Raw genomic sequence first — 27295 nt, 5'->3', positions numbered from 1 at the left:
CGGGGGGCATCGGGCAGCCCTCTGGGCGTCTCAGCAGCTCTCCCTCGTCTCCCCGGGCTCTCCACGTGATGCTGACGCTCCTGATTGGCTGCGCGAGAACGAGCGCACCGTGGCCGAGGGACGCCGCGCCGTGTCCCGGTGGTGATCCTGCTCGTCTCGTCTGCTGCCCGCTCTCCTCCTAGCCTGCGCGCGTTCACACAGCCATGCTCGGAATCGGCGGCCTCGTGGCCTCCCCCACCATCGACCTCTCCGCCGCGACCAGATCCAGGCTGCCCTCACGCGCCCCGTCCTCTGCCGCCGCTGCCACCAAGCCCGACACAGCCAGCCCCGCCCTCACCCGCACGACCGTCTCGCTCGAGTATGCCTCCCTCCGCCACACCGGCCACTGTCCCCTGGGCATGTATGTCATCGCGTCCCCCGCAGACCTCCTCGTCTGGGACGCCGTCTTCTTCGTCCACCAAGGTCTGTACCCGTCGGCACTTGCGCCCCCTTCACGTTCAGCTGCGGCTGCTGCGGTTGCTGACTACGACTGCGACGCGTCGCCAGGATACTACGCCGACTCGATTCTCAAATTCCGTCTCGTGTTCCCTCCGAATTACCCGGAGCGCCCGCCTACCGTCCAGTTCGTCACCGACGTGTTCCATCCGCTCATCTCACAGCAGGATGGCACCTTCAACCTTGCACCGCGTTTCAGGCCGTGGAGGTGAGTGCTTGACCCTAAATGGGTGTGCGACAGGTGCCAATCGCTATACAGACCAAAGGACCACCATGTCTTCGACGTGCTGCACTTCATTAAAGCTGCGTTCAAGAAACACGCCCTCGACGAGATTAAGGAGGCGGAAAGTCTGAATAAGGAAGCGTACAGGTGAGCCTGACGTGCAGCCTACTGAATATATGAACGTTCTCCCTGATACGCCTGCAGATTGTAAGTTGCATACAGCGCGCGCGCGCGCAGGCACTGATACTCACCGAATTCGCAGATATCATGACACTACCTCGTCCTTTGCCGCTCTCGCTACGCAGTCGTCAATGCTGTCACAATCCGCATCAGCGTTGTTTGACCGCGACCACCCGTCCATGGCAGGCAAGGGCTCGCACGCGATGCAGTTCCGCGAGCTCAAGTCAGAGCACCTAGACACCCTCCGCGCCAAGCTCGGCCTGCACGATTGGACCGAAAGCGAGGTCCCGTAACACGTAACTCACACTTACGTGTTGACAACCACCCTCGATTCCTCGAGCCCCAGCCCGCAGATGCCTCGTGCGGCTACCCGGTGTAGGGAGTCCGACGCCAGAACACCGTAGAATACGTCATGCGTAACTAGTGCAGTAGCAGATGTACAGTACTTATATATCCTACTTGTATGATACCCGAGACATGCGTCTAGGAAGATACACATCGATGGCGACACCGCAGCGCTTGCAAAGTTGCCATGAACGTCCATAATCATGTAAAGTCGTCAGGAACCAACACAGAAAGGCAGAAAGTCTACTGCACTAAACCCCCGTGTTCGTGCACAACAGCCTGGAGAAGCACTCGCCAGGCATGCACAGCGGGACCCGCCCCTCGCACGCCGCCACCGATACGGCCGCCGACATAGACCGGGACGGCGCCGTCGGCCATGAGGTCGCAGTCGAGGGTGGCGAAGGCGGGAGCGGGATGAGATGCGGCCACAACTGTGATTGCTAGGGGTCGTCCGCGGGGCTCTGGTTCGCCACCGGCGCGCTCAGCGCATCGATCGTCTCGAACGGCTCGTCCGGCCCTGTGTCGTCGTCCTGATCCGCGTGCGCGATTCAATTAAGTTGGTCGCATGCAGGGAGGGACGGGGACGTAAGGACTTACGCCGATGTGCCTGTGGAAGTGCTTGGACAGCTTCTCGATGACGAGACTGTAGGGCAGGTGCTGCGTCAGCTTCCTGCGGGAGGGGGTGCGTCCGTCAGCACGGACGTCGCTTGCGATACGCGGGCACGGGAGAAGGGAGGGCGCAGGTGCACCCATCCCGTCCCATCCCATCCGGGGTGACTCACCTGCGCGGTTGTACGTTGAGCGAGTGGCGCGCGTCCAGCGCGGAGTCGAGGACGTTCGACGAGTGCGCGCCCTCGCTTAGCGAGAGCCGGATAGAGTACTCCTTGTCTGACTTGCCGCGCCCGTGGTTGCGCTCGTACAGCTCAAACCTGCAGATCGGCGTGTCAGATTTGTCAGATGCGCGATGGGGTCCTGCTCCCCGTGGAGCGACAGGACCACGGCACGTACGTTATGTGTGACTGTGCGTTGATAGTGTGTGAGGTAAGTCGTGATGTCAACAGTCAGCAGTGGGCGCGCCGAGGAGAAAAAAACAAGACGGCGCACGCAGTAGTCGAGCTCGGGGATCCGCCGGTTCGCGATGGGCACCCCCGAGAGGAGGACGAGGTTCACGAGGGTGTGAATGTGGCTCTCCTTTGTGAAGTACAGCGTGAGAGTGCACTCTTCGTTGTTGCGCGCATTCTCGAGGTCGTCGACGACGTTGCGTAGCAGCGGGAGTGACGTGAGCACACCAATCTCCTCCCTGCGAGGAATCGTATCAGTCACAGTCAATGTTGGGCTCCGTGTGTGAGGCGCCAAGTGCTCACTTTTCTTCCGGCTCAATGCCATACTCTTGTGGCGCCACGAGGTCGAACAGGGCCTTGGCGCGTCCGTACAGCTCGTGTAATTGTCGGTCATGAGGCTGCGAGCTTGGTTGTCCGTTCTCGCTGAATATGGAGAAGAGGAACGTCCGGTGGTGCAGAGCACAATACTTAATCGTGTCATAGAGCTCCGACACGCGCGACGGGTCGAATTTCTCCTGCTTAACGTCGCAGAAGTCTTCAAACAGCTTTTCCCACCGCTCGCGGAAAAGCCAGGGCTCGTCCCCACAGCACCTGCATCAACGCAACAACAACCCGCGTCAATGTCGTCACCCTCCTGCCAACCGCGTCAATCACGCACCATCGCTCCTGTATCTTGTCGACATCCAGCGTCTCCCAATTCCGACGCATGGTTTCGCGAAAATGCCTCAGAAGGTCAATGACCTCCTGCAGGAACACGTCAATAAGCGTCCCGCACTAGAAGTCGCCGGACTTACCTTGACGACCTCGACCGGCTCCTTCTTCAGACTCTTCGGCCATGTCAACTCCGGCCGCTTCTCTGGCTCGCCTGGGCGCAACAGAATCTTTAGACGCTTCTTGACATCGTCCATGAGGTCCTTTGCCGCGTTTGAATCGTCCAGCAGGTCCTTGCGCACGATAAGTTCGGCGCCTTCGGTGCATTCGACTGTGAGCCTTCGCGCCGTGGCGTGCTTGGGCGGAAACCGCTCCCAGAAGAGGGACTGAGCGCGGCACCGCCGCCGCCGCCATCCCTCCCCCTCCCGTCTTGCGACGTGCGAGAGCTGCCGCTGGCCTGTGCATTGTAGGGGTCCTTATTGGTATCGAAAAGCGATGTGGCGAATATCTCGGCGGAGGCGACAACGCGACGCTCTGAAGAAGTATAGATCTAAAGATTGAGTGGTCTCAGTCCGATCGAGCGGAGTGAACATGACGACATAAGGTACACACCTTCACGTTCTTGAGAACGTCCTTGTCTGGGGAAAGCACACAGAGTATTGTCAGCGAATGGGATAGCAGATGTTTGTAACCATCGAAAACACACTCATAATGGAGATGTCCTTCTTCATGTTCTCACCCAAATCGCGAGATTGGTATCTTGCGGAGTGCGTGAACTGTTTAGAATGATATTGAGTAATATGTGGCAAGATCGCTGCGTGAGCACGTACCTCGCCACCCCATTTGAAGACCAAGGTCAACTTTGTCAGCTTCCTCGAATGCCCAGCCTGCTTCTTCGAATAAACGGGCTTCAGCTGGGCTTTCGTCCCAGGCAACTCGATTTTGCTGATCAATGCATTGCTCAATTGCGTTAGCTTCGCTAAATCCTCTCCATCGGCTCCTAGACCTTTCGCCTCCTCGACTGCCGTCTGGATATGGCTTAGTTGCGAACGCTCGCGGAGGATGATCTCCTCTTTCTCGCCGTTAAGCAAGCGGACGAACGGCTGCGTCCACGGCTCGTCAATCGGGAAGCTGAACTTCAGTTTCTGTTTGGGCGTTCGGTCGGCATGTCGGAACACTGTCACGTTGGCCTTGAGGAGCCACGTCGGAGACTCCTCCACCGGACCCTCGGTAGCAGACAGCGGACGCTCGACGGAAGCGCTAGCCTGGACACAAATCATAGCGAGCATTTCGGCGGCCTTGTCTACCAACGAGACGTATGTGAGAACGGTCCCTGAATTATCAGTTTCCTAAGCATCGGTGCGCACGTACCATAGTAGGACTCGTTGCCCTTAACGAAACTCCAGCCGTTGACGTCAATGACTTGACTAGTCTTGCCGTTGTCGCATCTGAGCATGTCGAATCCGCATACAGTCTGCCCAAAACCCTCGCTAATGCGCGCGGCCCACTTCTTCTCCTCGTCGCTTAGATGGGTAATGAATCTGCGAGAACGGGAGGACGACGGTCAGCTGTCGTCATCAAGATGAAAAACGTTGCATGGGCATGGCTAGAGACGCGCCTGATTTCTTTGCCGTCTGTGTTCCGTCGTACAACACCATCAACCACCGGTGACTTGCGGGTTTCCGCATGCGTATAGTCCTTGCCGACAGTATAGACCTTGATATCTTCCGAGTTATCGACGTCCACGAACTTCTCATAGATGTACGACCCGTCGGTCCGAGGACAGTTCAAATTGGGATCTAGTTCACTTGATTTGTTGCCGACCTGGATATGACAAACGTTCAGAGCCAACACATGACCTCATTGGTAAGGGATGCTCGCCTTTCTAAACAGTCGGCGACCCCCACCACCCTGAAGTAGATGTACACGTTATGGTCTTCACCGCTGACAGGCTTTTCGACGAAGGGCTTCTCCATCACCTGACCGTCGATGACTATTGCATTGCCATCCTCACTCATGCCGACCTCCGGTGTGACTTGGAAGCCACTGAACTCTATACCGATCTTCTGCCTCATTGCCTCGCGGAGCTCATCGTCGACCTTTGGACCACCGTCGCGAGAAACTTCAAGGCGCCGAGGTGTTGGCACCTTCAGATGATCGAGAACAGCACCGACCATTCGTCTATCCCACAGCAGGGCTTGCGGCGCTAGGTCGTTGATACAGAAGGGCTTTCGCAATTTCACGTATTGGATGGCCTTGTCCAGTGGGAAGTCCGTCGAAAAGAAGGATATGAGAACATCGCACCTGGCCAGTTCTCGACATCTGGTGGGTAAAGACGCAGCGGAGATAGGTTTAGTCCACAGCCCATGAGGATTTCAAAGAAACAGACGTAGATCACGCGTACATACCTTCGTCGAGAATGACTTTGTCACCAAAGACCTTGACCTCTATGTTACCCCTTGCCCTCTCCACTAGACGAGTGATGATCTCTCGCATTGCCTTCGAGCGTGCCTTAATGTCCATGGCGCAAATGCCAAGAATAATGGGAGGCTTTCCATGTTCGGTGACAGCAGAAATGTCGGAATGCGAGCCATTCGGTGAAGGCGTAGAAGACCTGGTGAGAATGGACTGAGAACGAGGCGAAGAGCGCTCCGGAGAATAGAAGAGGTTCATGCGAGACTTGCGCTCTCGGTGAGTCGGTGGGCTATCTGCCATAAAACGTGTCGGGACAGTCGCAGCTGGTCGAGGAAGTAGGACCGTCGTGGATGCGGAGAACAGGCTCGAGCCTCGCGTGCAGCGGCAGCGAGGTCCGGCTCGCTGCAGAAAGGTGGCTGAGAGGTGCGATCGGGCCAAAGATCGCCGTCAACTTACCGTAACCGGCGATGGCCGCGGTGACCGGGGTCGTATTACCGGACGAGATCTGGCTTACTCAGATCGGGCGCTCGAGGTGTGGGATCTCGATGAGAGATTATTGCGAGCGATCGTGACTGCCTCATTGGGTGAGGCAATTGTGCGTTCGTGAGCGAATTTGTGGATTCGGGTAAAGGATAGAATATTATGGCGACATATCTTCAACCTTCTCACTGTCATTTCCCCGTTTCGGCTTCCTCCTTCACGACCTTCGTACGTACACCCACGCAGCCATGACCGCGAGACCGTCTATATATGCTCTGCGGTCCTCTCGCCGGCTCACTACCGGCCGCGGACCACGCACACACATGGACGCCATGACGAACCCAAACCAAGACGGATCCGACGTCGTTACTACCGTCTTCCTCTCCAACCTCCATTGCAGCAGGTGCGCCGTGAACTTCCCGCTCATTCCGCCTTCGGGTCTCTCACCAACGCGCGAAATGTTATTTTTGTAGTTGTGTGCTCTCCATACAGAATGCTTTGGCGTCGCTCTCGCCGGCTCCGACGTCCGTGGACGTGTCCATCGTGACGCAGACGGTCACTATCAGACACCCCGAGGGGCTATCTTCAGCGGCGATTAACGAAGCCATAGACGACGCCGGATTCGATATTGTCTCCGACCCGGATGACGACGGCCCACCACGAACGCCGCACACGCCACTCACACCTCTCGCGTCTCTATCGCTCTCCAGCAACCTCGCTCGGCTCGGCACTTCGTTCACGCCCAAGAAGCAAAAACACTTCGAGCATTGTGCAGCATGCCAGGCCGAGCAAAGGGGAAGTCTCGAGCGCGAAGCGGAGTCCTCTTCGATGGCGCAAGAGAAGCACGAGAAAGGCAGCTTCGTAGATGAAGGCGAGATCCATGACTTCCCTGAGAAGACCGTTACATCCCCGCAGAAGGCAGCAGGGACTCCTCCTGCACCGGCGTCCGTAGCCGACGACGGTCGGCAACGGGTCACGCTGTCTATTGGCGGAATGACGTGCGCGTCCTGTTCGAACGCGCTTACCCATGCCCTCTCGGAGTTGCCTGGTGTGTCTGATGTAGTCGTTAACCTTCTGGGTAACTCTGCGACGCTCAACGTGGACAGTGCTGGCCTCGTCCCTACTGTCACCGAGACTGTCGAGGACGTTGGCTATGAGGCGGAGGTCATCAGCGTCGAGCCGCTGTACGTCCCTCCCGCTCCGAAGGTAGCGAATATTGCAGAGGCGGAGGGGCCGCAGCGAGTCACTTTGTCTGTCGGCGGCATGACTGTGCCGCGTGCTTCAATACGGTGACGGACGTGCTCAAAGGCGTACCCGGCGTGTCCGACCCCGTCGTTAACCTGTTGGGCGCGTCTGCTACGCTGGTCGTCGAGAACAAAGACGTTGTTCCACAAGCCGTCGAGGCCATAGAAGATGCCGGATACGAGGCGGAGGTCATGAGCGTCGAGCCCGTGAAGTCCGAGAAGGACAAGTCACCAGAGATAGGGCCGCGTATCGTTACCCTCCGCGTGGACGGCATGTTCTGCAGGTGCGTGGATGCATTTGACATTCGTGTAGCGGACGTTGACACTGTTCTCGTAGTCACTGCCCAGAGAAAGTTATGAACGCTCTCTCTTCGTTTGGCGATAAAGTCACTATCCTCAAACCTATTACGGACCACACCGACAACATCCTCCGCATATCCTACGCCCCATGCGCTCCTACCTTCACTCTGCGACATATCATTGACCGAATCTCATCCGTGACCTCACCCAGTGGAGCATCATTCACCGCGTCTGTCCATCACCCGCCTTCGCTCGAGGACCGTGCCAGGCGCATGCAACAGCGCGAACAGCGGCACCTGCTGGAGCGCCTGTTGTTTGCCATCATCGCTGCCATACCTACCTTCATTATCGGTATTGTGTGTATGGACCTCCTTCCATCCGACCAGCCCGGACGGATGTGGTTTATGGAGCCTTTCTGGACAGGCAACACCTCGAGAGCGTCATGGGCACTCTTCTTCTGTGCGACGCCGGTCATGTTCTACAGTGCCGGTATGTTCCATCGCAGAAGTCTGAAGGAGATTTGGGCACTCTGGAGGCCCGGCAGCCGAATGCCTGTGTGGAAGAGGTTTATAAGGTTCGGCAGCATGAACCTTTTGGTACGTGCAGAGTTTCCAGCAGCGTCGAGGGTGTGTACTGATCGAGGTTCCAGGTTTCCTCCGGAGTTTCCGTTGCATATTTCGCCTCCATCGCATTGTTGGCACTGGGAGCGGCTCAGCCCGCATCGACGTCTGGGAAGGGTGACACGACGACTTACTTTGATTCCGTAGTGTTTTTGACCATGTTTTTGCTCATCGGTGAGTACTCTCCACAACGAATACTTGCTCAGACTGTAACCCGAAACGAACGGACAGGTCGATACTTGGAGGCGTACAGTAAGGGTCGGACAGCCGATGCCATAACGGCGCTCGGAAAGCTGCGACCTACATCCGCTCTCATCGTCGTCCCTGCATCCGAAGCGAAAGAAGACAATACTCCATCACCTAGCGGTTCCACGCTCGGAGACGTCGACCTCGAAAAAGGCGATGCCATACGAGAAGAGGCGGACTTAACCGCAGCCATCGGAACGAAGATCGAGAGAATCGATGCCGAGCTTCTTGAGGTCGGAGATATCGTCCGGGTACAACATGGAGGAAGCCCTCCTGCTGACGGGACCATTGTTGCGGGAGACAGCGGTGCTTTCGACGAGAGCTCGCTCACTGGCGAGTCGAGACTGGTCAAGAAGCAGGTCGGTGACGACGTCTTCCTCGGGACGATCAACAAGGGAGGCGTCGTGGATGTGAGAGTGGACGCGATCGGCGGCGAGACGATGCTCGATCACGTCGTCAAGGTCGTCCGCGAAGGACAGACCCGCCGCGCGCCCATCGAGCGCGTCGCTGATATGATTACGGGCTACTTCGTCCCTGTCGTAACTCTCCTGGCCATCATCACCTGGGTTACCTGGCTTGGACTCGGACTAGGCGGCGCACTACCTCCGAGCTATCTGGATATCGACGTCGGTGGTTGGGGTGAGTCTCTTAGCCTTTCGCGCTAACTAGAAATGGGAGTGCTGATCATCGTCGGTACGACACCCTGACACTCCACAGTGGTATGGTCGCTGGAATTCGCTATTGCCGTTTTCGTCGTTGCGTGCCCATGCGGGATCGGGCTGGCAGCGCCCACGGCGTTACTTGTCGGTTCGGGCCTTGCCGCGAAGTACGGCATCCTCGCGCGAGGAGGCGGAGAGGCATTCCAGGAGGCGGCCCAGCTCGACATCGTCGTATTCGACAAGACTGGCACACTCACCGAGGGTGGCGAGCCGAAGGTGACCGACGTCGAGATTGTGGGGCAACCGGAGGGATCGAAGTGGACACGCGAAGTCATCCTCGGCATCGCTGCAGAAGTCGAGTCTGCGAGCTCACATCCATTGGCAACGGCCATTCGCCAATACTGTTTAGACAATGCAGCGTCGTCGCAGAGCGGCTCCGCATTCGACGAGACGCCTGGAAGAGGTTTGAAAGCCGCGTTCGGCTCGCTCAACTGCTCCGCTATCATTGGCAACGAAGCCTGGATGAAGGAGCATGGCTGCTTCGTCGATGGGAAGTTGGCTAACAAGCTCGATACGTGGAAGTCGGAAGGCAAGAGTGTGGTCCTGCTTGGCATATGCGACGAGTCGGCAGAAGTGCCTGCTTTCTCTGTGGTCGGCCTGTTCGCTATCGCGGACCCGCTTAGGCCTGAGGCGAAGAGCGTCATCGAGCACCTACATGGTCAAGGCATTGGGACATGGATGATCTCCGGAGATAATGAGACCACTGCGAAGGCGGTTGCCCGGATGGTGGGTATCTCGGAAACCAATGTCATCGCTGGTGTCTTGCCGCATGAAAAAGTGGGTTATACTTATTGGCACGGTCGCGAGTAGAGTCTGACCCTAGTATCCAGGCAGACAGGATTCGGTGGTTGCAGCAGGTCGGCATGAAGAGAGTACAACCATCAATCAGGCGTTTATTCGGCAAGCAGAAGTTGAACGAACGATGCGTTGTAGCCATGGTCGGCGACGGCATCAATGATGCTCCTGTAAGTGGAACAGACGTAGACAACCCGCAACCAGTCGCTAACGTGTATCACACAGGCCCTCACCGCTGCTGACGTCGGCATTGCCATTGGGTCAGGCAGCGACGTGGCCATTTCCAGCGCGGCCTTTATCCTCGTGTCGGCAAACCTATACACACTGCTGACCCTGACGGACTTGTCGCGCAAGATCTTCAATCGGGTGAAGTTCAACTTCGTGAGTGCCTCGATCGTACCAGTTGGACGAACACTCACCCGATGGCATGTAGTTCTGGGCATTGTTTTATAACAGCATCGCTGTCCCCATAGCTGCGGGGTTATCTACCCTGCTGGGAATGCCAGGCTACCCCCGGCATGGGCGTCGCTGCTTATGGCCCTATCGTAAGTCTATATTTATCTTCCCGCTACGTGAAGGCTTGACTGAGCGCTCCTGGCAGTTCTGTCTCTGTGGTCTGCAGTTCACTTGCCCTGAAACTTTACAAGCCGCCTGCATCTGCACTCGCACAATGATACCGCAGTTCTGTCCCCGGAAGTCGCGTCTGTATCATACATGTCTTATATGTTGTATTAGGACAACCACAGCACGTCATAATGCCGGATGACCGCCACGATACGATATGTTACGGGTATACCCCACTTACACATTGTAACTGATACCTTACGATCGGGTAATGACATGGATGGAATACAAACACTACGATTTCTGAGGTTCTTTGCGGCCTTTGTAGAAGTCCGAGAACGACAGCCGAATAGCAAGAAAGCGACAATCAAGATCAGCATGGACGGATAGAGCTTGGACGATGGTTTGCACCCGATCCGAGAATGCGGTGCTGTACTCCTTGACGCGGGTCAAGATGTCGTGGACCACTTCAGGGTCATGGTGCTTGCTAGTTGAAGATGGAATGGTGGTGACGACACCCTGCAGGAAGAATGTCAACGTCAGCTGAAGATATAAGATAAGGTGAAGACGCACTCTCGCAGCGTCTCGTTCTGAATCTCGCCGAGCTGCTTCGGATAGACCGTAGTTGTAAAAGTCGTCCTGTCATTTCGTTAGATGCTATGAAATGCGTCAATGTGCGAAACGTACTGTAGCTTCCCGGAACTGTAGGATGATCGCGAACACGTCCCGCACTTGATTCAGCAAGTTCTCTTCTCGCCCGGCTTTCGGGTTGAGCAGCAGAACCTTCTTCACCATGCGGTCCAGATATTCCCCGTGGGCTTCAATGAGTGTATCGAGATCGCCCTCCCTTTTCTGGATGAACTCCAGGAGGATCTTCCATGAACACTCGACTACCTCTAGTTGGCAATATGACTCCATCTGGCGGATGAAGTGGATCATCTCCGCCATGACAATGCGAATCTGATGCCAGTCGAAGTTGAGCTCTGCACATACCTGCTCAGCGGTATCTAGAGGATATGATAGACTGCGCCATACCTGGTACCTGCAAGAACGTTCGTGCACCACCTGCTATCCTCATCCAACCCTTCGTCAACGTGCTTTCGATCCGCTTGATTTTCCAAATATGGTTGAAGAGCTTGAGGTATTTCACTATGGCGTCTGGATCGAGGACGGTATCGATGGGCGCGTCGACCTTGTATTCGAGAGTGAAGACATCCCAGCCGATCTCGCCATGAGAGTATTCAAGCATGCGAGCATCCAGCCGGCGCAAGACATCAGGAGGATCATTCTGTGCGTTCGAAGACGGATGGCGGACTCGAGGGTGGCTGTGAGATTATGACGGTAGAGGGTGTTGCAGGTCGCGACAGACTCGCTCTACGGGGCACGTGCTAAGTGGCAACAGACATGTTGTGAAGACACTTACGACAATGTCTCCATGAGCTGGTCTATGAATCTCCATAACCGAGCAGCAGATAATGCTTCACGCTAGTAGATGGTCGAGCAATTGTACTTTCGAAGAACACTTCGAACAATCTTTGGCTGGCAATCTGGTACGCGGCGTCTATCGAACGCTCGAGGCCGGCGATATCGCTATACTGGAGGGCTGGAAAACTCCAGCTTCAGAGATTCTGACTTGACCCGCATAAGTTAACTCACTGCCACCAGTGTTGCTGATCTTCTCTTGCGTCGCGACCCAATCACTGTCATGGCAAGTATAGCGAATGAAGTTCAAGCTCTTCCCCGTCGACAAGATCTAGTAACTCTCAAATCAGTGTGCCGTTGGCATCAGCGACGCGGATTACCACCTTCCTACCGAAGACCTCTCCAACAAACGCAGGTAGCATGTCTTCTGTAATGGTACTTGCTTTCCCAGAGTTTCAAACCACCCTCGCGCTCGCCCGAGAGATCCTCTCCGTCTCCCAGGCCGCCGAATCCCCCATCACCACCGGATGGACCGACACCATCATGTGACGGCTGACCATACTGGAGATGAGCTAGCTCCGGATCAACTGCTACGAAGAACTCGGAAAAGGGATCCACGAGCTCGCCGGAGAACAGCCATTTGTGAAGGGTTGCGAAGAAAGGTTTTGATACCTGTGAACATGTGTTGAGTATGCGGCAGCCTGGACTGTGACTGTACGAACCTCATCTAGCAACTGGTCGGTGAATTTGCGGATGAAGGGATCACCGTTGTCCGCATATCCGTGAATGAGATTCACTAATGCGCCACCATGGGCACCTGCAACGCGCGATAAGCCATGTTCCAAAGGGAGTGGAACCAAACATACCCTTGGCACCCTCCACACAAACGCTCATCATGCGCATCCGCAGTTTCCAATCCTCGATCCAAACATCTAACCTCTTTAGGGTCAGACCTGTCTCCTCCCGTGCGTTCGCACTACCCTGCCCTGGTGGGTCATCTTCGCTGGGGTGTGAGGCCATCTGAGATTCGAGGACGGCGATGAGACGGTAGTATTCGGTGAGTTGGGTCTGAAGATGGTGGCAAAGGCTCTGTTCGATCATCCCTACGCCGACCTTCCCTTCCCGTTCACGTACGAACGCGTCCACGCGCATGTATAGGTGTCCAACTTCTGCCAGGCGGTGTACGAGGGCTTTTGTCGGTCGTGAGATAACAAATGACTACTGAGCAATGAGGCATGGTACGGCTTAGGATGGGTAACAAGAGGATGCACACCGGATCGTCAGTGAACATGAGTTCGTTGTTCCCGTTCGGGTCTGTACTCGCCGAGAAGTGGACATACTTTCCGGATATTCCTTGCAGCAGATATAGAGTATCTCGGAGGATGAGGTGCTCGGGCAAATGAGGTCGCCCGATTTTGTTTCGGTATTCCCTCAAGAGCTCTGCCTTGGACTTGCCCTTCGGCAGCTTTGCAGGAGGCGTTGGATCTACAGGCGTGAGTGTTGCTGTTGATGTTCTAGAAAGCGGTGGTGGTGGTGCAAGCGAAGGGAGAAAAGCGGGAGATATTGAGGAAACTTTGGGTGATAATGACAGAGCGTGGAGGAACTGCAGGGATGCATGTTTCCTGGATAGTATTTGCTGGAAAAACTGTCAGATCACTTATCAAGCCGTCCTCATCACAATCGTACCTGATCCAGCAGTCGCGAGAGAAGGTTTGTGAAGCGAAGGGCGGTCGTACCATCAGGTGTAGACTGCAGCACTATCAGCCATGAGCTCCACCAGAAACAGACGTGACGTTGTTGTTCGACTCACAACTGCGCTTCACGAGATCCGCCAAGTGTCCTATGTCACTATCCACGGACTGGCCTATGTGACTGTGGGAGAAAGGTAAGTGGACCTCTATGGGATTGATACTGACCCAGTGGCCACAAATGCGAGTGTTGTTCACCTGCTGAGTATCTCTTGACAATGCGATATGAGCTCTTTTCTTAGATTTGCGTCTTGCCTGGCACGAGGGACAAGAGACGTGACGAGCGACTCGAGGGACGAGGACATGAGGGGCGAAGAAGGACGCGTCGCAGCGCGCGTCGACGCGTTCCTCGATCGCGTCTCTTTAGGCGCTGAAGCCACTTGCCTCCGCCACAAACTGTACGTTCCTCGCTTCTCGTAGAACCTGTTTGTTGCCAACGCATCCGAGGGCAGGGTGACGATCCCGGATCTGTCGTCCTACGAAGCGTGTATATTGACCAACAATTTTGGCTCACTTCCAGCCAAAATCGGATTTAGGTATCCTCGACCGACCGTGTGGCCGGGCCACAACTCCGGCTGCAACAACTTCAAACAGCAGATTTCCCACACGAGCTTGCGCAAGAGCCACATGTAATTGGCAGCCTGCAATTTCAAGAGCATCGAGCATGTCTCTCCATGTTGGGTGCCAACTGAGGTGTTGGCCGGGAGCCTATTCGGACGAGTTTGAGGGAGTACTCTGAGTGGTGTGGAACCTGCAATGTCAATGGGCGTCAGCGCCGTATAAACGCGACGCGCTTCCAAATGAGGGCAACATCCCTCAGGTTCTTCTCGCACCGACCGTCCTCTCGTCCGGACTCGACAACAAGGGCGGGTTTGCCCACCGACACCGCATTTTCGACACATCGACTGCTCTCATTGCTCGCTGCCGCTCTCTACCCCCTTTGATTCTTCATCACGATTCACGATCACGACTTTTGAACGGACACCATGGAGCGTTCTGACTCTGTCTCGTCTACAGGTTCGAGGTCCAGCACTAATGCGGGCGGACCTTTCGCGTACCAGACGCGGTTACTTGAACGCACTTCGTCGCGGAGTGGTTCAGGAACCTTATCTCGCGCAGGTACCGTCGCAAGGAATGGTGTCCTCGCCTCCCCCACTGGTGGCAGCAGCACGCCTAACGCAACCAGGAGGTGGACACCGACGCACCGCGTTGGCAATAGCCTGGACACAGTGCGAGGCAAATGGGAGGAGCGATCGAGGGCCGATAGTCTGCTCGAGCGTACTGCATCGACGTCAAGCACCGCAAGTACTGCAAGTGGAGAGGGACGTACGCGTGCGATCAGCATGACCCCCGCCTCTGCGAATGCGTCGCCGGAGGCTGTATCGAGGACGAACTCTGTCGACCGCTTTTCAACCGCGTCTCCGACTAGGATGGACAGTTTCCGAGACCAGCAGTCGCACACTACGCCCCCCATGTTGAAGCGACACACTATGCCGGCACCTATCATTGCCTCTCCTTTGTCGCCCAACACCACAGGTATCACCGTCGAGGGTCCGGATTCACCCACACAGTCGTTCTCTACACCCACCCCTCAACGCATCCGCCTACCCGTGTCTACGCCCCTCGGATCTTCCTCCGTGTCAGCGCTCAAGCAGTTAAGTGACTATGTCGTTCCTTCGTCGGCGGGACATCCAGCCCAGACCACAACTCCTTCGAGAGTGCGCCGCGCTAACACACTCGAGAGCATCAACCCCTCGTCCACTGGCTCGTCTACTTCGTCCGACCGTTCTGTTCCATCGTCCGGTCCAGGACGTATACCGCGCGTCTGGCCTCCAGAACCATCATCATCCAGTGCTGCTACGACAAGCCGGCGACCGACCTCGATGTATGGCAGCACCTATCCGGCTCCACCCTCTCCCGACAAGATCAGCGAGCGTTTCGGTGGTCGAGCAAGCTCGAGCGCGACGTTTTCTCGTGATTCGTCCGCCTCGCTAGACAAGCCATCAAGTAGCTCAAACCAACCTTCATCCGCGTCCTCGGCTTCCTCCGTGATGTCTCCCTCGCCATATCGAAGCTCATACATGGCGAACAAGCGGTCATCTCTGTACGGGGATAACCTAACACCAGGTCGTCGTTTAGGACGACATCTCCCGAGAATAGCCAGCGGGGACGCACCTGAAGATTGGGTAGATGAGTCCAAGGTGATGAGGAGCCTCCACCCATCCAACCTCCACCCATCCAGCCTCCACCGATTCAGCCTCCACCAACGCAGCCGCAGACCGATCACCAGGACTGGAGGAGTCGACGAGAGGAGCGCCTTCGGCGCGAACGGGACTGGACTTTGCCGTCACCAGAGAAGTACAGTGAGGCAGAGCTCATCGTCCCCGGGGTTACGGATGCAGGCGACGTCGCTGGTATCCCTGGGCGATTGAGGTTGTCGAAGGACACAGCGCGCGGCGCGCCGACATCACCTCTACCCTCTTCAAGGCTTACGAGGGGGCTTTGGGCAGATGTGCAGCGGCACCTTTTGCAGGCGTACGAGTACTTGTGTCATGTTGGCGAGGCGCAGCAGTGGATCGAAGGCTGTCTCGGCGAGGAGCTAGGGTTCGGAGTCGTTGAGATGGAGGAGGGATTGCGGAACGGCGTTGTCCTTGCGCGATTGGTGCGTGTCTTCCAGGGTGAATCTGCTGTGCGCAGGATATATGATGTGAGCACCATCATTGCAGAAGGTGGTCGCGACTTCTAAGTATTATTCGTAGGCGCCGAAGTTGGATTTCAGACATTCTGACAATATCAACCACTTCTTCCGTTTCGTCCGCGATGTCGGACTGCCTGAGGTATGCATCAGTCATGGAGTTGCGAAATGTACTTGATGCTGACTTGCTTTAGGGCTTCATTTTCGAGCTGACTGATCTCTATGAGAAGAAGAATTTCCCGAAGGTCATCTATTGCATACATGCACTTAGGTAGACAGACTGCTGCCTGTTGACTCATCTTATGTTGACCCTACCTTCAGTCATCTACTCGCCAGACGCGGTCTAGCACAACGCATTGGTAATCTCGTCGGTCACCTACAGTTCACGGATGACCAGCTGCAGAAGACGCATAAGGGTCTGAAGGATTCTGGTATCGCCATGCCTAACTTCGGCAATGTGGGTAGGGAGCTTGCGAAGGAAATCAACGAGGAACCAGAAGAGGAAGCGGAGACTGAAGACGAACGTGAGCGTCGTAAACGCGTGTACGGATCAATGGTGCTGACGATGGTGCAGGTCGAGACCGGCTCCTCTTAGAGTGCGAAGATTCCATCGTGTCTTTGCAGGCTGTTGCTCGGGCCTTCCTTGTCCGGAAAGCGCAAGCCACTCAGCGTGTCCGTATGCGACTGGCAGAACGATATGTACCCAAGCTACAGGCCCATTGCAAAGCTGTTCTTATTCGGAGACGTCTCGAAGGGGACAGGGCAGAACGAGTCAGTCTCGAGCCTTGGATCAAGGCTGTTCAAGCACAGTCCAGAGGCGTTATGGTTCGAAGAGACTGGCGGGTCCACCTACGAGCAGTGCACGCATCTGTGACATATCTTGTCAAGGTGCAGGCACAGGCGCGTGGTGTCCTCGTACGGCGTAGGTTCCTCAAGTTGAGATCGGCTCTCACGAGCTCCCAATTCTCCATCGTGAAGTTGCAGACCGTGGCGCGTGCGCGGATTGTGCAGAAGTCACACAAAGAGCTCGCGAAGACGTTCGCAACGCCGTTTGTCATGGAGAACATTGTCGGTTTGCAAGCGCAGGCGCGTGGTGTCATACTGAGGCGGATGCTCGCACGCCAGGATACACGTCTGGAACGTGCCACACCCCATATCGTTCAGTTGCAGGCTCAGACCAGAGGACTCCTTGTTCGCCGACGATTTCGCACACAGATGGCTAAGCTGGTGGATGTCAGCGATGTGGTCGTACGCATCCAAGCGGCCGTACGCACTTATCTTGCCCGCAAGCGGCTGTTGGCCCTCATCCGAGGTCTACGCAAGGCCACGCCGGCCTTGATAGGACTCCAAGCCCGGGCTCGAGCCAGACTCGCCCAGCAGAAGCACGAGTCCATGCAGAAGGCTTTGACGAAGGTCGAAGTCATCAAGTCGATCGGTGGCCTGCAAGCATTCGCTCGGGCTAACCTCGCGCGGAACCGCCATCAAGAGCAGCAGAAGCAACTTCGGTTCATCCAGCCAGATGTCGTCGGGTTCCAAGCTGCCGCGCGAGGTGCAATGGTTCGGCAGGAATGGCATGCATGGAGAGACTACCTTCGAAATAGTCATCCTCAGGCAACCATTATGCAGGCACTGCTCCGTGGCGTGTTGCAGCGGCGAAAGTTCCATGCCAAGATGCAGTATTTCCGATCCAATCTTGACAAGATCGTACAGATCCAGTCGCTCTTTCGTGCGAAGGAGACCCGTGAGCAGTATCGCCAGCTCACGTTGGGAACAAACGTCACTGTTGGCACGATCAAGAACTTCGTACACCTGCTGGACGACTCGGAAGCAGACTTCCAAGAGGAGATCAAGGTCGAGAGGCTCAGGCACGCTGTCGTCAAGCGCATTCGGGAGAACCAAGCACTAGAGCACGACGTCAGTGAACTAGACGTCAAGATTGCGCTCGTAGTGCAGAACGTCAAGAGCTTCGAGGAACTGACCAAAGTTCGACGACGATACGGCGCTGACAGTGCAGCTGTGCATGCAGCGAGAGCGTCTGTCCTTGCGGCTCATGGCGACCCGTTTGCAGGACCGAGCACACTGGATCGCTCAGCCAAGCGCAAGCTGGAACTTTATCAGCAACTCTTCTATCTTCTGCAAGCCAAGGGCGAGTACCTGACCAGGTTGTTCTCCAAAATGTCTGCGAGCAAAGACTCGGAGAAGCATCGTAAATTGATGGAACGCGTCGTGCTCACTCTGTTCGGCTATGGCCACGACCGCCGTGAGGAATACCTCCTTCTGAAGCTACTGCAGGTGTGTACCTCTGTATGGAACGATGTTACAATGATTGATCATGTTTCTTTCAGACTGCATACAGGAGGAGGTGGAGAACGCGACCAGCATCGAAGATGTCATCAACGGACATCCGATGTTCCTCAACATCGCTGTTCTGTATATTCGACCGAAGCAGAGTGCATTCATTCGAGAGACTCTCCAAGGTGTCATTCGTGAAGTCATCGACGCGGAGGATCTTGATTTGGAGGTAGACCCGACTAAGGTTGATAACCTCTCGTTTTACACCGTGAAGTGCCACTCATCGACGCACTGAACTAGATTTACCGTGCTAAAGCAGACTTGGAGGAGTTGAGATCCGGTGCGGCTGCGACAGAGCGGAAAGACGTACCATTCGCGAAGGCTGTAGAAGATCCAGACACCAGGGCAGAGTATATCAGACGTAAGCACAGCCATACTGTCTGCGTGTACGTCGATGTCTGATCACCTTCCGTAGATCTCCAGACCCTGCAATGGCGGACCGAACAGTTTGTCACAGCGATCACACAATCTCTCCAGCGGATGCCATATGGAATGCGTTTCATGGCCCGAGAAACTCTCAGCGCCGTAAAGGTAAGTGTGCAACGGCGAGCTTTGGTTTCGGCGTCTCACGGGATGACAGAGTAAATTCCCGGACGTACCGGCCGAATTCCATGCAGCTTGCATTGCTAGACTCGTCTACTACCGATATCTCAATCCTGCCATCATGTACGTCTGCTGTCTTTTCTTTGGCGCGTCACACTGATGTGGTGGTGCACAGAACACCTGAGACGTTTGATATAGTATCTAGCACCGTCGACATCGAGTCTCGGAAGAACCTGGCACAAATCTCCAGAATGCTCACGCAGATCACCAGTGGAGTCGAGTTCAACCAGGACACGCCCAGCCACATCCCCGTCAACGACTACGTTCGGAAGGCTATCAGGCAATTCACTACATGGCTTCTCAACGGTAAGCAACCATACCATGAGTTCTATTGGTTCGCACTGAACCATCTCCACGCACTAGTGGCGGATGTACAGGACGCCGAGACTGAACTACATGCCCACGAATTCCTGGATGCTACTGTTCAACCGAAGCCCATTTACATCTCTCCTAACGAAGTCTACGCTATGCATAGTCTGATCTCCGAGAACCTTGACGACCTGGTATGTTTACATGCAGGGCCTCTCGTTTGATATAACTCAAGCTGCATTGGTAGGCGCCGGCTCGCGATGACACGCTCCGAGTGATGTTGATGGAGTTGGATGGAGTACCCCACATCGGCAGCGATGAGCTGAACGAGGCTCGCGATACCGCTGTCGAGCTACAATTGACGAACAGATTTGCACATGTCAGAGGTATGGTAGCGTACTCGAAATGCGTTTGGATATTGACTCGCTTTGTAGATCCCCGTGCGGATGAGAAGGCTCTGTGGGTACAGGCGAAACGCGCAGTCCTAGCCATCCTCAGAGTACAGCCCGCAAAAGATCTCGTTGAGTCGTTGATGCAACAAGTCACTGATGAGCATGAGCTCGTATGGGAGGAGATCATCGAGGAAATGGAAAGGGAGCAATTGCGTCACCAGAGGCGCATGCCTTCTACCACTGGCGCAGAGTCTGCTTATCGTCTCGAAGATATCCGGTCGTGAGTGTATAACCGTTGGGCTTGAGATGTGACGGCTTATGGCGTACGCACAGCATGACTTTTCGCGAGGTTAAGGCACACGCAATCTACTTCCTTCTTGAACTAGAAAAGCTCGGCAAGATATCTCGCATGGACGGTTACCAGGGGATTCTGAATGCTATCGCTGGCGATGTTCGCAGCAAAAACCGCAGACGTGTGCAGCGTCAGCACGAGAAGGAGGGCATGGAGGAGGCGTTGAGATACCTGGCCGAGCGGAAGAAGTACTTCGAGGAACAGATTAATAGCTATCACAGCTACGTGGAGGCGGCGATGAACACCATGCAGCGTGGCAAAGGGTATGTGCGCTCGGTTTCCGCCAAACCTCCCTTGTTTACGTTTGCTGCAGGAAGAGGCGTTTCGTCATACCTTTCACTCAGCAATATTTCCATATGCGAGAGCTGCAGAAAGAGGGAAAGGAGCCTCAGTTCGGCTCCTTCAAGTATGGCGCGGCATATTTCTACAAGAAAGGGATCCTGCTTTCGATTGATCAGTACTCCCCACGCCAATTCGACAAGATGGACATCGTCATTCAGTCCAATCAAGTGGGCGTGTTACCATAGAGATCCTCAATCACGCTCTTGGCATCACAAACCGAATAGCGTCCGCAGATGTCAAAATGGAGGATCTTCTACAAGCTCAGTTCGAGAACCGCGCGTCCTATTCTTTGTTTGATGGCCTCGCAAAGTTCAATCTGAAACTACTATTGTACCAAATCAACAAGAAGTAAGTCTCGACTCGTATGATGGCATTCGCCGCTCATGGGCTATTTACAGGTTCTATGTATGATATTGTATCCAACTATTGCTGTCTTCATACCAATCGACACGACACGACCTGCAACGACCACATCTACCCGACTCCGATCTCGCATGCTCATGTACCGTTATCTCACTCTCTTCAAACTGTATCGTTGTCATCATATTGTCCGAAGTGCAAGAACCGCCTCAACTGTGGGCTCTCACTTCGGGATCGAATGATTGGTAAACCTGGACCATAGAATGCCCCTTGAGGTGCGTGAAACGATCTCGCGAACGGAGCACGTATGTGTATTGACAGGTCAGCATGCATCATCTCCTGCGTCATGATCATGCTTCCGTCAACTCATGACTCTCGTGCCAAAGCTTGGTTGGGGTCTCATCAAGAGGCAGTACCTGAACCGGCGGCGCGTTGTCCGTGGACCTATCAGAACGATCTTCATTTCAGAAGAACGCAACTTGACCAGAAGCAATGCACGTCATGTATCCATCCCATCGTTGGCCGGGATTGGCCGGTCAATGTGGGCTGAACCCCATTTCTTGTGTCCGTGGGATTAGCGATTCGAGATCACCAAATGGCCCTAAGCTATGGATGACAAAAGAGACGGAATGGTAGTCGCTGTGGCTCATACAGCTAATTCCTCATCGCTAGGTCCCGAGCGCAAAAGTGCGCACAGGTGGAGCGTATCGGTCTCTGGAGCGCGTTCCCATCAGGATTTTACCACATCGAGGAATGTCGAGGGCGAGGTTTGTGGCCAAGGTCAGCGGGCGGAGGATGCGGATCGCTCGACGAGGTCGGCCCGACGACCCTCCGCCTGTGCACGCTTTTCTCGGGAAGGGGTCTACACAACAACATGGAACTAGCTGTAAACTTGGCTGGTGTTGCAAGCGGTTTCTTTATCCTCGAGCCGGCGGTAGGAGGGTTTGTATCTGCCGCCGGGTAGTCATGCAGGTGAGTCTGCTGCGACTGTCTGCCCAGTACTGACATCACTTTGCCAAGCGTTGGGCAGTGTTGCCCGCTGTGTTCATATCGGTCCGACACGCCGGCTTTCAGGCCCGGAGAGCGTGCTGCTGAAGGCTGCTGACTACGATCAGGAAGAGGAAGCAAGCTGCGTAGAATGCTCCCGTCGTTCTTCACTACGGAATTAGGCTGTCCGGTGTTGTGACCAGGACATTGGGACGCGGTTGGGACATTCGATGCTCTCAGGCGCGATCACCGCACCGCTGGTGACCATGACACCATGCGGTAGACCGCCTGGATCCCACATCCGAGCTTTGGAGTCCGGTTTCGTGCAGAACGCGACAGATATATAACCTCGCGAACAGCCATTCTCGCCTTCAGCGCATCAGCCCTGTCTGCAACATGCATCCCTTCGTTAGTACTCTGCTTCTCAGTTTGCTCGCCGGATCTGTCTTCGGCAAGAGTGTCATCGTACCCGGTGCGCTATGGTACGATACGGACGGCAACGAAATCCAAGCACACAGCGCAGGGATCTTCAAGGTATGTGGAGGAAGTCATTGTCTCTACCGTTCTCACTATCCTGACCCGGGCTCAGGTTGACAGCACCTTTTACTGGGTTGGCGAGGATAAGGCTGCAAACAGTGATCTATTCTCTGCTGTATCCTGTTACAGCGTGCGTGGTGTTACCATTTAGCTCAACTAACGACTCATTAGCAATAGTCCACCGATCTTGTCAGCTGGGCGCGCCATGACAACGCACTTACTCCGGTATCCGGTACCAACATCTCCTCGTCCAATATTGTTGAGCGACCCAAAGGTACGTACCTTGACTTAACTTTGATGCACTGTACTTATGGTGACGTGTTCCTTAGTAATATACAACGAGAAGGTATCATATATGACACCTTCGTACTTCGTGGCACTCATGAATCGCCTCTCGTGCGCAGAATGCCGAGTACGTGATGTGGTTCCACTCCGACAGCTCGAAGTACGTGACCCATGTCCTTAACAAGGCTGTCTCATGGTGACACTGCGTGTTGTTAGCTATGGTTACGCTCAGGTCGGCGTCGCCACTGCAGACACGCCTTGTGGGCCATACAGTTATCGGGGCAGTTTCAACCCTCTAGGAGCTCAGTCTCGCGACGAAAGTGTCTTCCTCGATGGTAATATTACTATTGCGCTGAGGCGACATGCACCGTTGACTGTCACGTAGACGACCGGACGGCCTACCTGCTCTACGCCAGCGACAACAACCAGGACTTCAAGATTGCTCAAATGGATTCAGACTACTACAACGTAACGGATGTCGTAGCTGAACTGAAAGGTACGCCTTCATATTGTTTCCTTAGCAGTAGACCTCATTGTGCGATAGGTGCAACCCTGGAAGCGCCAGGCATGGTCAAGAGAGACGGGGTACGTATCGACGATTACCCGTGTCATTCTGAGAGTCTGACATACTGTTCCAGGTGTACTGGTTGATTGCTTCTCACACTAGTGGATGGGCACCCAACCCGAACAAGTACTTTTACGCGGATGTGAGTGTGCATCCGCGAGACGTCCTTCTCACACAAGTCATCGTGACGATTCCCATGGCAGAGTATCTCGGGAAATTGGTCCAGTCAAGCCGACATAGCACCGGAAGACACGAACACATACTTTTCACAGAATGCCTACGATTTACCTCTGGGAACGAATGCGATCTACATGGGCGATCGCTGGGAGCCAGATGTGCTTGGGAACAGCCGCTACGTCTGGTACCCGCTGAGTTGGTCGTCCGGTAATCCTCAAATCGTCTACGCCGACGTATGGACCGTGGACCTTGACGCTGGTAAGTGCACCGTTAGCCGACTGCGATTAGCTTATTGAAACGGGTGTGGTGCAGGTACATACGCCGTGCAGAACGGCACCACATACTCTGCTTCCACAGGTACCCTGAGCGGAAATGCGGAGCTCCTTGGTTCAAATTACACGTATAATGGTCATGAAGGCGTAGGGTATCTTGGTGCGTTAGTTGACTGCAGTACAAACAAGCAAGCTAGAAACGATCTACATACAGGAAACGGCGGTTCGGTGACTCTCAATGTCACGGGCACTGGCGCTGACCAGTGGCTGTCCCTATACTATGCAAACGCTGATCAGACGTGGAGGTATGTTGACACCTCACAGGCTTGAAAGTATCATGAGCTCATGCGACGTTGTTCTAGGAATGTGACTGTCAGGTAAGCCAGTGGACGCAGTGACACAACGACCGTACTGTGACCACAGCCAACTCAATACGAATACAGCGTGAATGGTGGCTCAAGTGTCGTGGTCGATCAACCGAACACGGGAGGAACAAGTCGTGTGCTCAGCGTTCCAGTCCAGGTCCACTTGAACGATGGACCGAACGCTGTCACCCTCGGCGCAGACCAGTCGAGTAAGCACGATCCCCTCTTCGCAATCCACAACTAACGACACACTTCGCAGACTACGCCGGCGATTTGTACCAGGTTATTGTCTACACGCAGACCTGAAGTTGCTACCCCAGTATCTGCTCTGGACATTGGACATTCGAAGCTGTATCTACATTCCTTTGTGTGAAAATTTAATTCTGTCGTTACGTTCTCGTACAAGAGACTGTCGTCGTTCGATTACAGCGTGAAACGGAACTCCGGGTGTCGGTCACCAATGGGTGCTCTCGTCTTCCCTGTGTCCCAAAGCTCTTGATATGCGATGAGGTTGCCCTGACGGCGTCCTGCAGCTCGTGCTCTATTCTCCAGTGCGCAGTACATCCTGCGCTCTTCCGTCAGCTTCCGACATTCGATCGCATCTCTGAGTGGGACTCACACGTTGGCAAACATAGCCACCCATGCCATGGCTAAGAAAGAGACGGTAATCGTGTGTCCCCGAATATACTTCGGCGCTTGGGAGTTGGTATAGACAAATGTAGCAACAAAGCCTCTGTAGTCGAGTGGTTGAGTGGATCTGAGGAACAGAAAAACCAAAGTTACCCTGTATTAGCGACTGCGAGCTGTAGAGCTACCGCGGTTGCTTTCTTGTAATGCCCAGCAGTATTGTTAGGTAAAATCGATAAGATGCATGGTCCGCAAGGATAGCTGGCACGCCGGGTCATCGTATGTATCTTAAATAGTAACTATGGTACTCACATCCCGGAAGCAATCAGAAAGACTAGGAAGCACATTTAGTGATGCCAGCACCACAAATATGGACACACTGACCTGCTGCATAACGTTGTGTATTGTTCTAGGGTTTGCATTGAATAAGGCGAAAAACAGACTGGACCATGACGTGAAACGGACCTTCGCTACGATCGCAAGGATGTACCCTATGGGTGAGGCACTAAATCGGCTTATCAGTGAGCAATGTGGGCGATCACGTACCGGCAATTGCAATGGGAAGGAACAATAGAATGAATGGACCGCGTAGGCGGAGGCGATCGCTTGCGACTGCGACCACGACTGTAAGGACTGCAGCAGGGACATATGGAGGTACTGTGCGATGTTAGACTGACAAATGTAACCTCGGCTGAGTAGAGCGTACCAGTGTTAGCTGTGCTTGACCTCCGGAGTACCCTAAGCCTGCAACGATGGTGGGCCTTGAAGAGCAGCTCAGTCTTTACCCACATCCAACTTGGAAAAGGATGCTCACAGGAAAAGCGAGAACGAGTACAGGCTGATGATGATACCGAGATAGGACAATGCTGACATCCAGACCTGGGGTTCCTTGATACCTTGAATGATGTAAGATCCCAATCTTAAGTGCATGACGAGCGACATGGATGGCCTACCCCTGACGACCTCCAGCCATTCAAACTGCTCGTCCTCCTGGTTGACGGACTGTGCGATGCTATGCGTGGTGAGGGTTTCTACTTGGACTTCGTCCACCTTCTCTAGTTGTGCACCCGCGACGTTGATCCGCTGTGCCGGCTCGGACAAAGGAGCGCTTGCCGCTATATTATTCTCCTCGCGGAAACGATTCACTATAAGGCGAGTGAGGATGTGTGGCTACAGAAGAGGATGAGGACTGACGGGCGAAATCTCTCTCTTCTTCAGTGAAGAACTTCGCTGAACCTATGTCAGCAGGCAAGAACACTGCAGCGATGACAGCGAAGAGAATGGTAATAAGGCCCTCGAGGATAAAGATCCACCGCCATCCAGCTAGGCCACCGATGCCGTCCATCTTCTCAATTCCCGTCGCCAATAAGCCTGCGTTCCATGCAATGAGCGGTTGTACCGGTACCGGGTTCATAATGAAGACGGACCTCCAAAGGCGCCAGACAAGGATGCCGATGCATAGAATATGCCAACCCTAGTAATGTCAAAACCAAATTGACTCATCGTAAGTTACAGACATCCTACCGTGTTTGTAGCTCGTGACGCTTGTATATGGTGCTCAGGTATAGTATCTGCGAAAGCTCGTGCTCAGAACCACTGGCTGCAATACCATGAGAGTACTTACAATTCCCGGAAGCAGGCCCCCCTCGCAGAACCCGAGGAAGAAGCGAATGGCTATCAATCCGCTGTAATCCTGAACAACGCCGCTAAGCGTTGTTACCATGCCCCATACGGCGACAATGATGGGTAGCCATCTGCTAGGTTTCGCTCTTTTCAAGATCCAATTGGAAGCTATGGGACGGGTGTCAACGGTGTCTCATATCGTATGCCACATATCCTTACGCAGTTCGACCAGAATGTAGCTTGACTCGATCATCTCAATCACAGACATTGCAGTTCTGAAACGCAGGGGACTTACGGAGCGTAGAATACTGGCGAGGTGAGTGAGAACAAAGTAGCATTTTAATACACGCCGGCGTGCATACCTGCAAGGGCTATGTTGAACTGAGTGCCATAAAGATGCAAATCGGTCGTGAGGCCTGCAATTCTGTTTCGAAGTCAGCGTGGACTATATGGCCAGCTGAAAGCAGCATCACTTTGCGTTGCCAACATTGGTGCGGTCAATGAAGTTTGCGAGCCATAGCTGCAGCAGTTCGTGCCAGTGGTCAATCAGGCTTCTTGATTTCTAACCTTCGGGGCAGGGACTCACGAGGGTCAAGGGCGGTAAGACGTGTAGATCCAGCTTCCATAGTACCCGTCGGTCCATTTCTCTGTGTACTCGTTCTTGCGCCAATGTAGCATCTTGGTGCTCCATTCCCAGGCTCTCCGACGGTGAGGGCACCATCGGTCCGGAAGTCGGCTTCTTGTTCTTGACTGTAGAAGGGTTCGCAGCGACGAGTGCAGTGACTATCAGCAGCCTATCCAGAAGTAGAATCTTTGTATAAGTAGGACACGAGCGGATCTTTCCAAGCTTTGGTAGATGGGACCTGCCCCAGGCTGATGGCACTGGCGGAGGGGATGGTCATCTGCGCCGGCCCGCTGGTCACAAGTTCATATAGCACGACAGT

General features: G+C 54.6%; 7 protein-coding genes across 7 annotated transcripts; 4 read left to right on the top strand and 3 right to left on the bottom strand.

The window, feature by feature from the left end:
* Positions 1 to 203: 203 nt before the first annotated feature.
* On the top strand, positions 204 to 1566 carry B0H18DRAFT_1133512 (ubiquitin-conjugating enzyme/RWD-like protein; the record flags this gene model as incomplete). Its single annotated transcript, XM_048035573.1, has 4 exons — positions 204 to 703; positions 755 to 865; positions 923 to 925; positions 981 to 1566. 4 exons carry the CDS (start codon positions 204 to 206, stop codon positions 1189 to 1191), a joined length of 825 nt encoding a protein of 274 aa, XP_047901104.1. The 3' UTR covers positions 1192 to 1566.
* A 117-nt stretch (positions 1567 to 1683) lies between these two features.
* Positions 1684 to 6277, bottom strand: B0H18DRAFT_1081016 (histidine phosphatase superfamily-domain-containing protein; the record flags this gene model as incomplete). Its single annotated transcript, XM_048031317.1, has 16 exons — positions 1684 to 1773; positions 1841 to 1913; positions 2026 to 2165; positions 2348 to 2543; positions 2608 to 2895; positions 2963 to 3048; positions 3099 to 3286; positions 3325 to 3505; positions 3568 to 3593; positions 3662 to 3731; positions 3786 to 4258; positions 4327 to 4496; positions 4574 to 4779; positions 4857 to 5269; positions 5364 to 5583; positions 6170 to 6277. 16 exons carry the CDS (start codon positions 6275 to 6277, stop codon positions 1684 to 1686), a joined length of 2928 nt encoding a protein of 975 aa, XP_047901103.1.
* On the top strand, positions 6183 to 10448 carry B0H18DRAFT_1112458 (heavy metal translocatin; the record flags this gene model as incomplete). The annotated part of the gene is made up of 11 exons (XM_048032817.1): positions 6183 to 6253; positions 6324 to 7126; positions 7159 to 7378; positions 7432 to 7990; positions 8044 to 8188; positions 8246 to 8899; positions 8978 to 9756; positions 9810 to 9944; positions 10000 to 10155; positions 10231 to 10319; positions 10376 to 10448. 11 exons carry the CDS (start codon positions 6183 to 6185, stop codon positions 10446 to 10448), a joined length of 3684 nt encoding a protein of 1227 aa, XP_047901102.1.
* A 184-nt stretch (positions 10449 to 10632) lies between these two features.
* Positions 10633 to 13813, bottom strand: B0H18DRAFT_1081014 (gamma-tubulin complex DGRIP91/SPC98 component; the record flags this gene model as incomplete). Its single annotated transcript, XM_048031316.1, has 14 exons — positions 10633 to 10857; positions 10912 to 10977; positions 11026 to 11321; positions 11374 to 11652; positions 11849 to 11941; positions 11995 to 12091; positions 12144 to 12187; positions 12222 to 12432; positions 12483 to 12577; positions 12627 to 12978; positions 13034 to 13396; positions 13447 to 13517; positions 13571 to 13632; positions 13707 to 13813. 14 exons carry the CDS (start codon positions 13811 to 13813, stop codon positions 10633 to 10635), a joined length of 2361 nt encoding a protein of 786 aa, XP_047901101.1.
* Positions 13814 to 14851: 1038 nt separating this feature from the next.
* Positions 14852 to 20738, top strand: B0H18DRAFT_1112456 (uncharacterized protein; the record flags this gene model as incomplete). The annotated part of the gene is made up of 16 exons (XM_048032816.1): positions 14852 to 15694; positions 15751 to 16215; positions 16268 to 16345; positions 16398 to 16474; positions 16525 to 16727; positions 16778 to 18495; positions 18560 to 18739; positions 18796 to 18916; positions 18971 to 19086; positions 19136 to 19221; positions 19274 to 19464; positions 19522 to 19661; positions 19715 to 19853; positions 19902 to 20139; positions 20193 to 20474; positions 20525 to 20738. 16 exons carry the CDS (start codon positions 14852 to 14854, stop codon positions 20736 to 20738), a joined length of 5091 nt encoding a protein of 1696 aa, XP_047901100.1.
* Positions 20739 to 21972: 1234 nt separating this feature from the next.
* On the top strand, positions 21973 to 24407 carry B0H18DRAFT_1133464 (galactan 1,3-beta-galactosidase; the record flags this gene model as incomplete). Its single annotated transcript, XM_048035572.1, has 14 exons — positions 21973 to 22434; positions 22490 to 22567; positions 22615 to 22711; positions 22767 to 22783; positions 22842 to 22882; positions 22939 to 23057; positions 23108 to 23218; positions 23267 to 23307; positions 23361 to 23429; positions 23491 to 23722; positions 23777 to 23896; positions 23951 to 24045; positions 24160 to 24310; positions 24361 to 24407. The coding sequence occupies exons 1-14, from the start codon at positions 22297 to 22299 to the stop codon at positions 24405 to 24407; spliced, it is 1356 nt and encodes a 451-aa protein (XP_047901099.1). The 5' UTR covers positions 21973 to 22296.
* B0H18DRAFT_9104 (MFS general substrate transporter) lies at positions 24296 to 27233 on the bottom strand. Its single transcript, XM_048041544.1, has 18 exons — positions 26938 to 27233; positions 26825 to 26871; positions 26714 to 26775; positions 26647 to 26659; positions 26571 to 26590; positions 26353 to 26519; positions 26253 to 26299; positions 26156 to 26202; positions 25923 to 26099; positions 25682 to 25873; positions 25543 to 25624; positions 25435 to 25489; positions 25194 to 25385; positions 25113 to 25137; positions 25041 to 25062; positions 24885 to 24989; positions 24721 to 24834; positions 24296 to 24666 (listed from the first exon to the last, which is right to left on the bottom strand). Exons 1-18 carry the CDS (start codon positions 27070 to 27072, stop codon positions 24525 to 24527), a joined length of 1644 nt encoding a protein of 547 aa, XP_047901098.1. The 5' UTR covers positions 27073 to 27233; the 3' UTR covers positions 24296 to 24524.
* Positions 27234 to 27295: the final 62 nt, after the last annotated feature.

This window comes from Fomitopsis serialis (genome assembly GCF_022376445.1).
Source record: "Fomitopsis serialis strain Sig1Antser10 chromosome Unknown B0H18scaffold_1, whole genome shotgun sequence".
Classification (NCBI taxonomy): domain Eukaryota; kingdom Fungi; phylum Basidiomycota; class Agaricomycetes; order Polyporales; family Fomitopsidaceae; genus Fomitopsis; species Fomitopsis serialis.
Note: the sequence above shows the minus strand (reverse complement) of the source record. Positions and strands in the feature narration are given on the sequence as shown.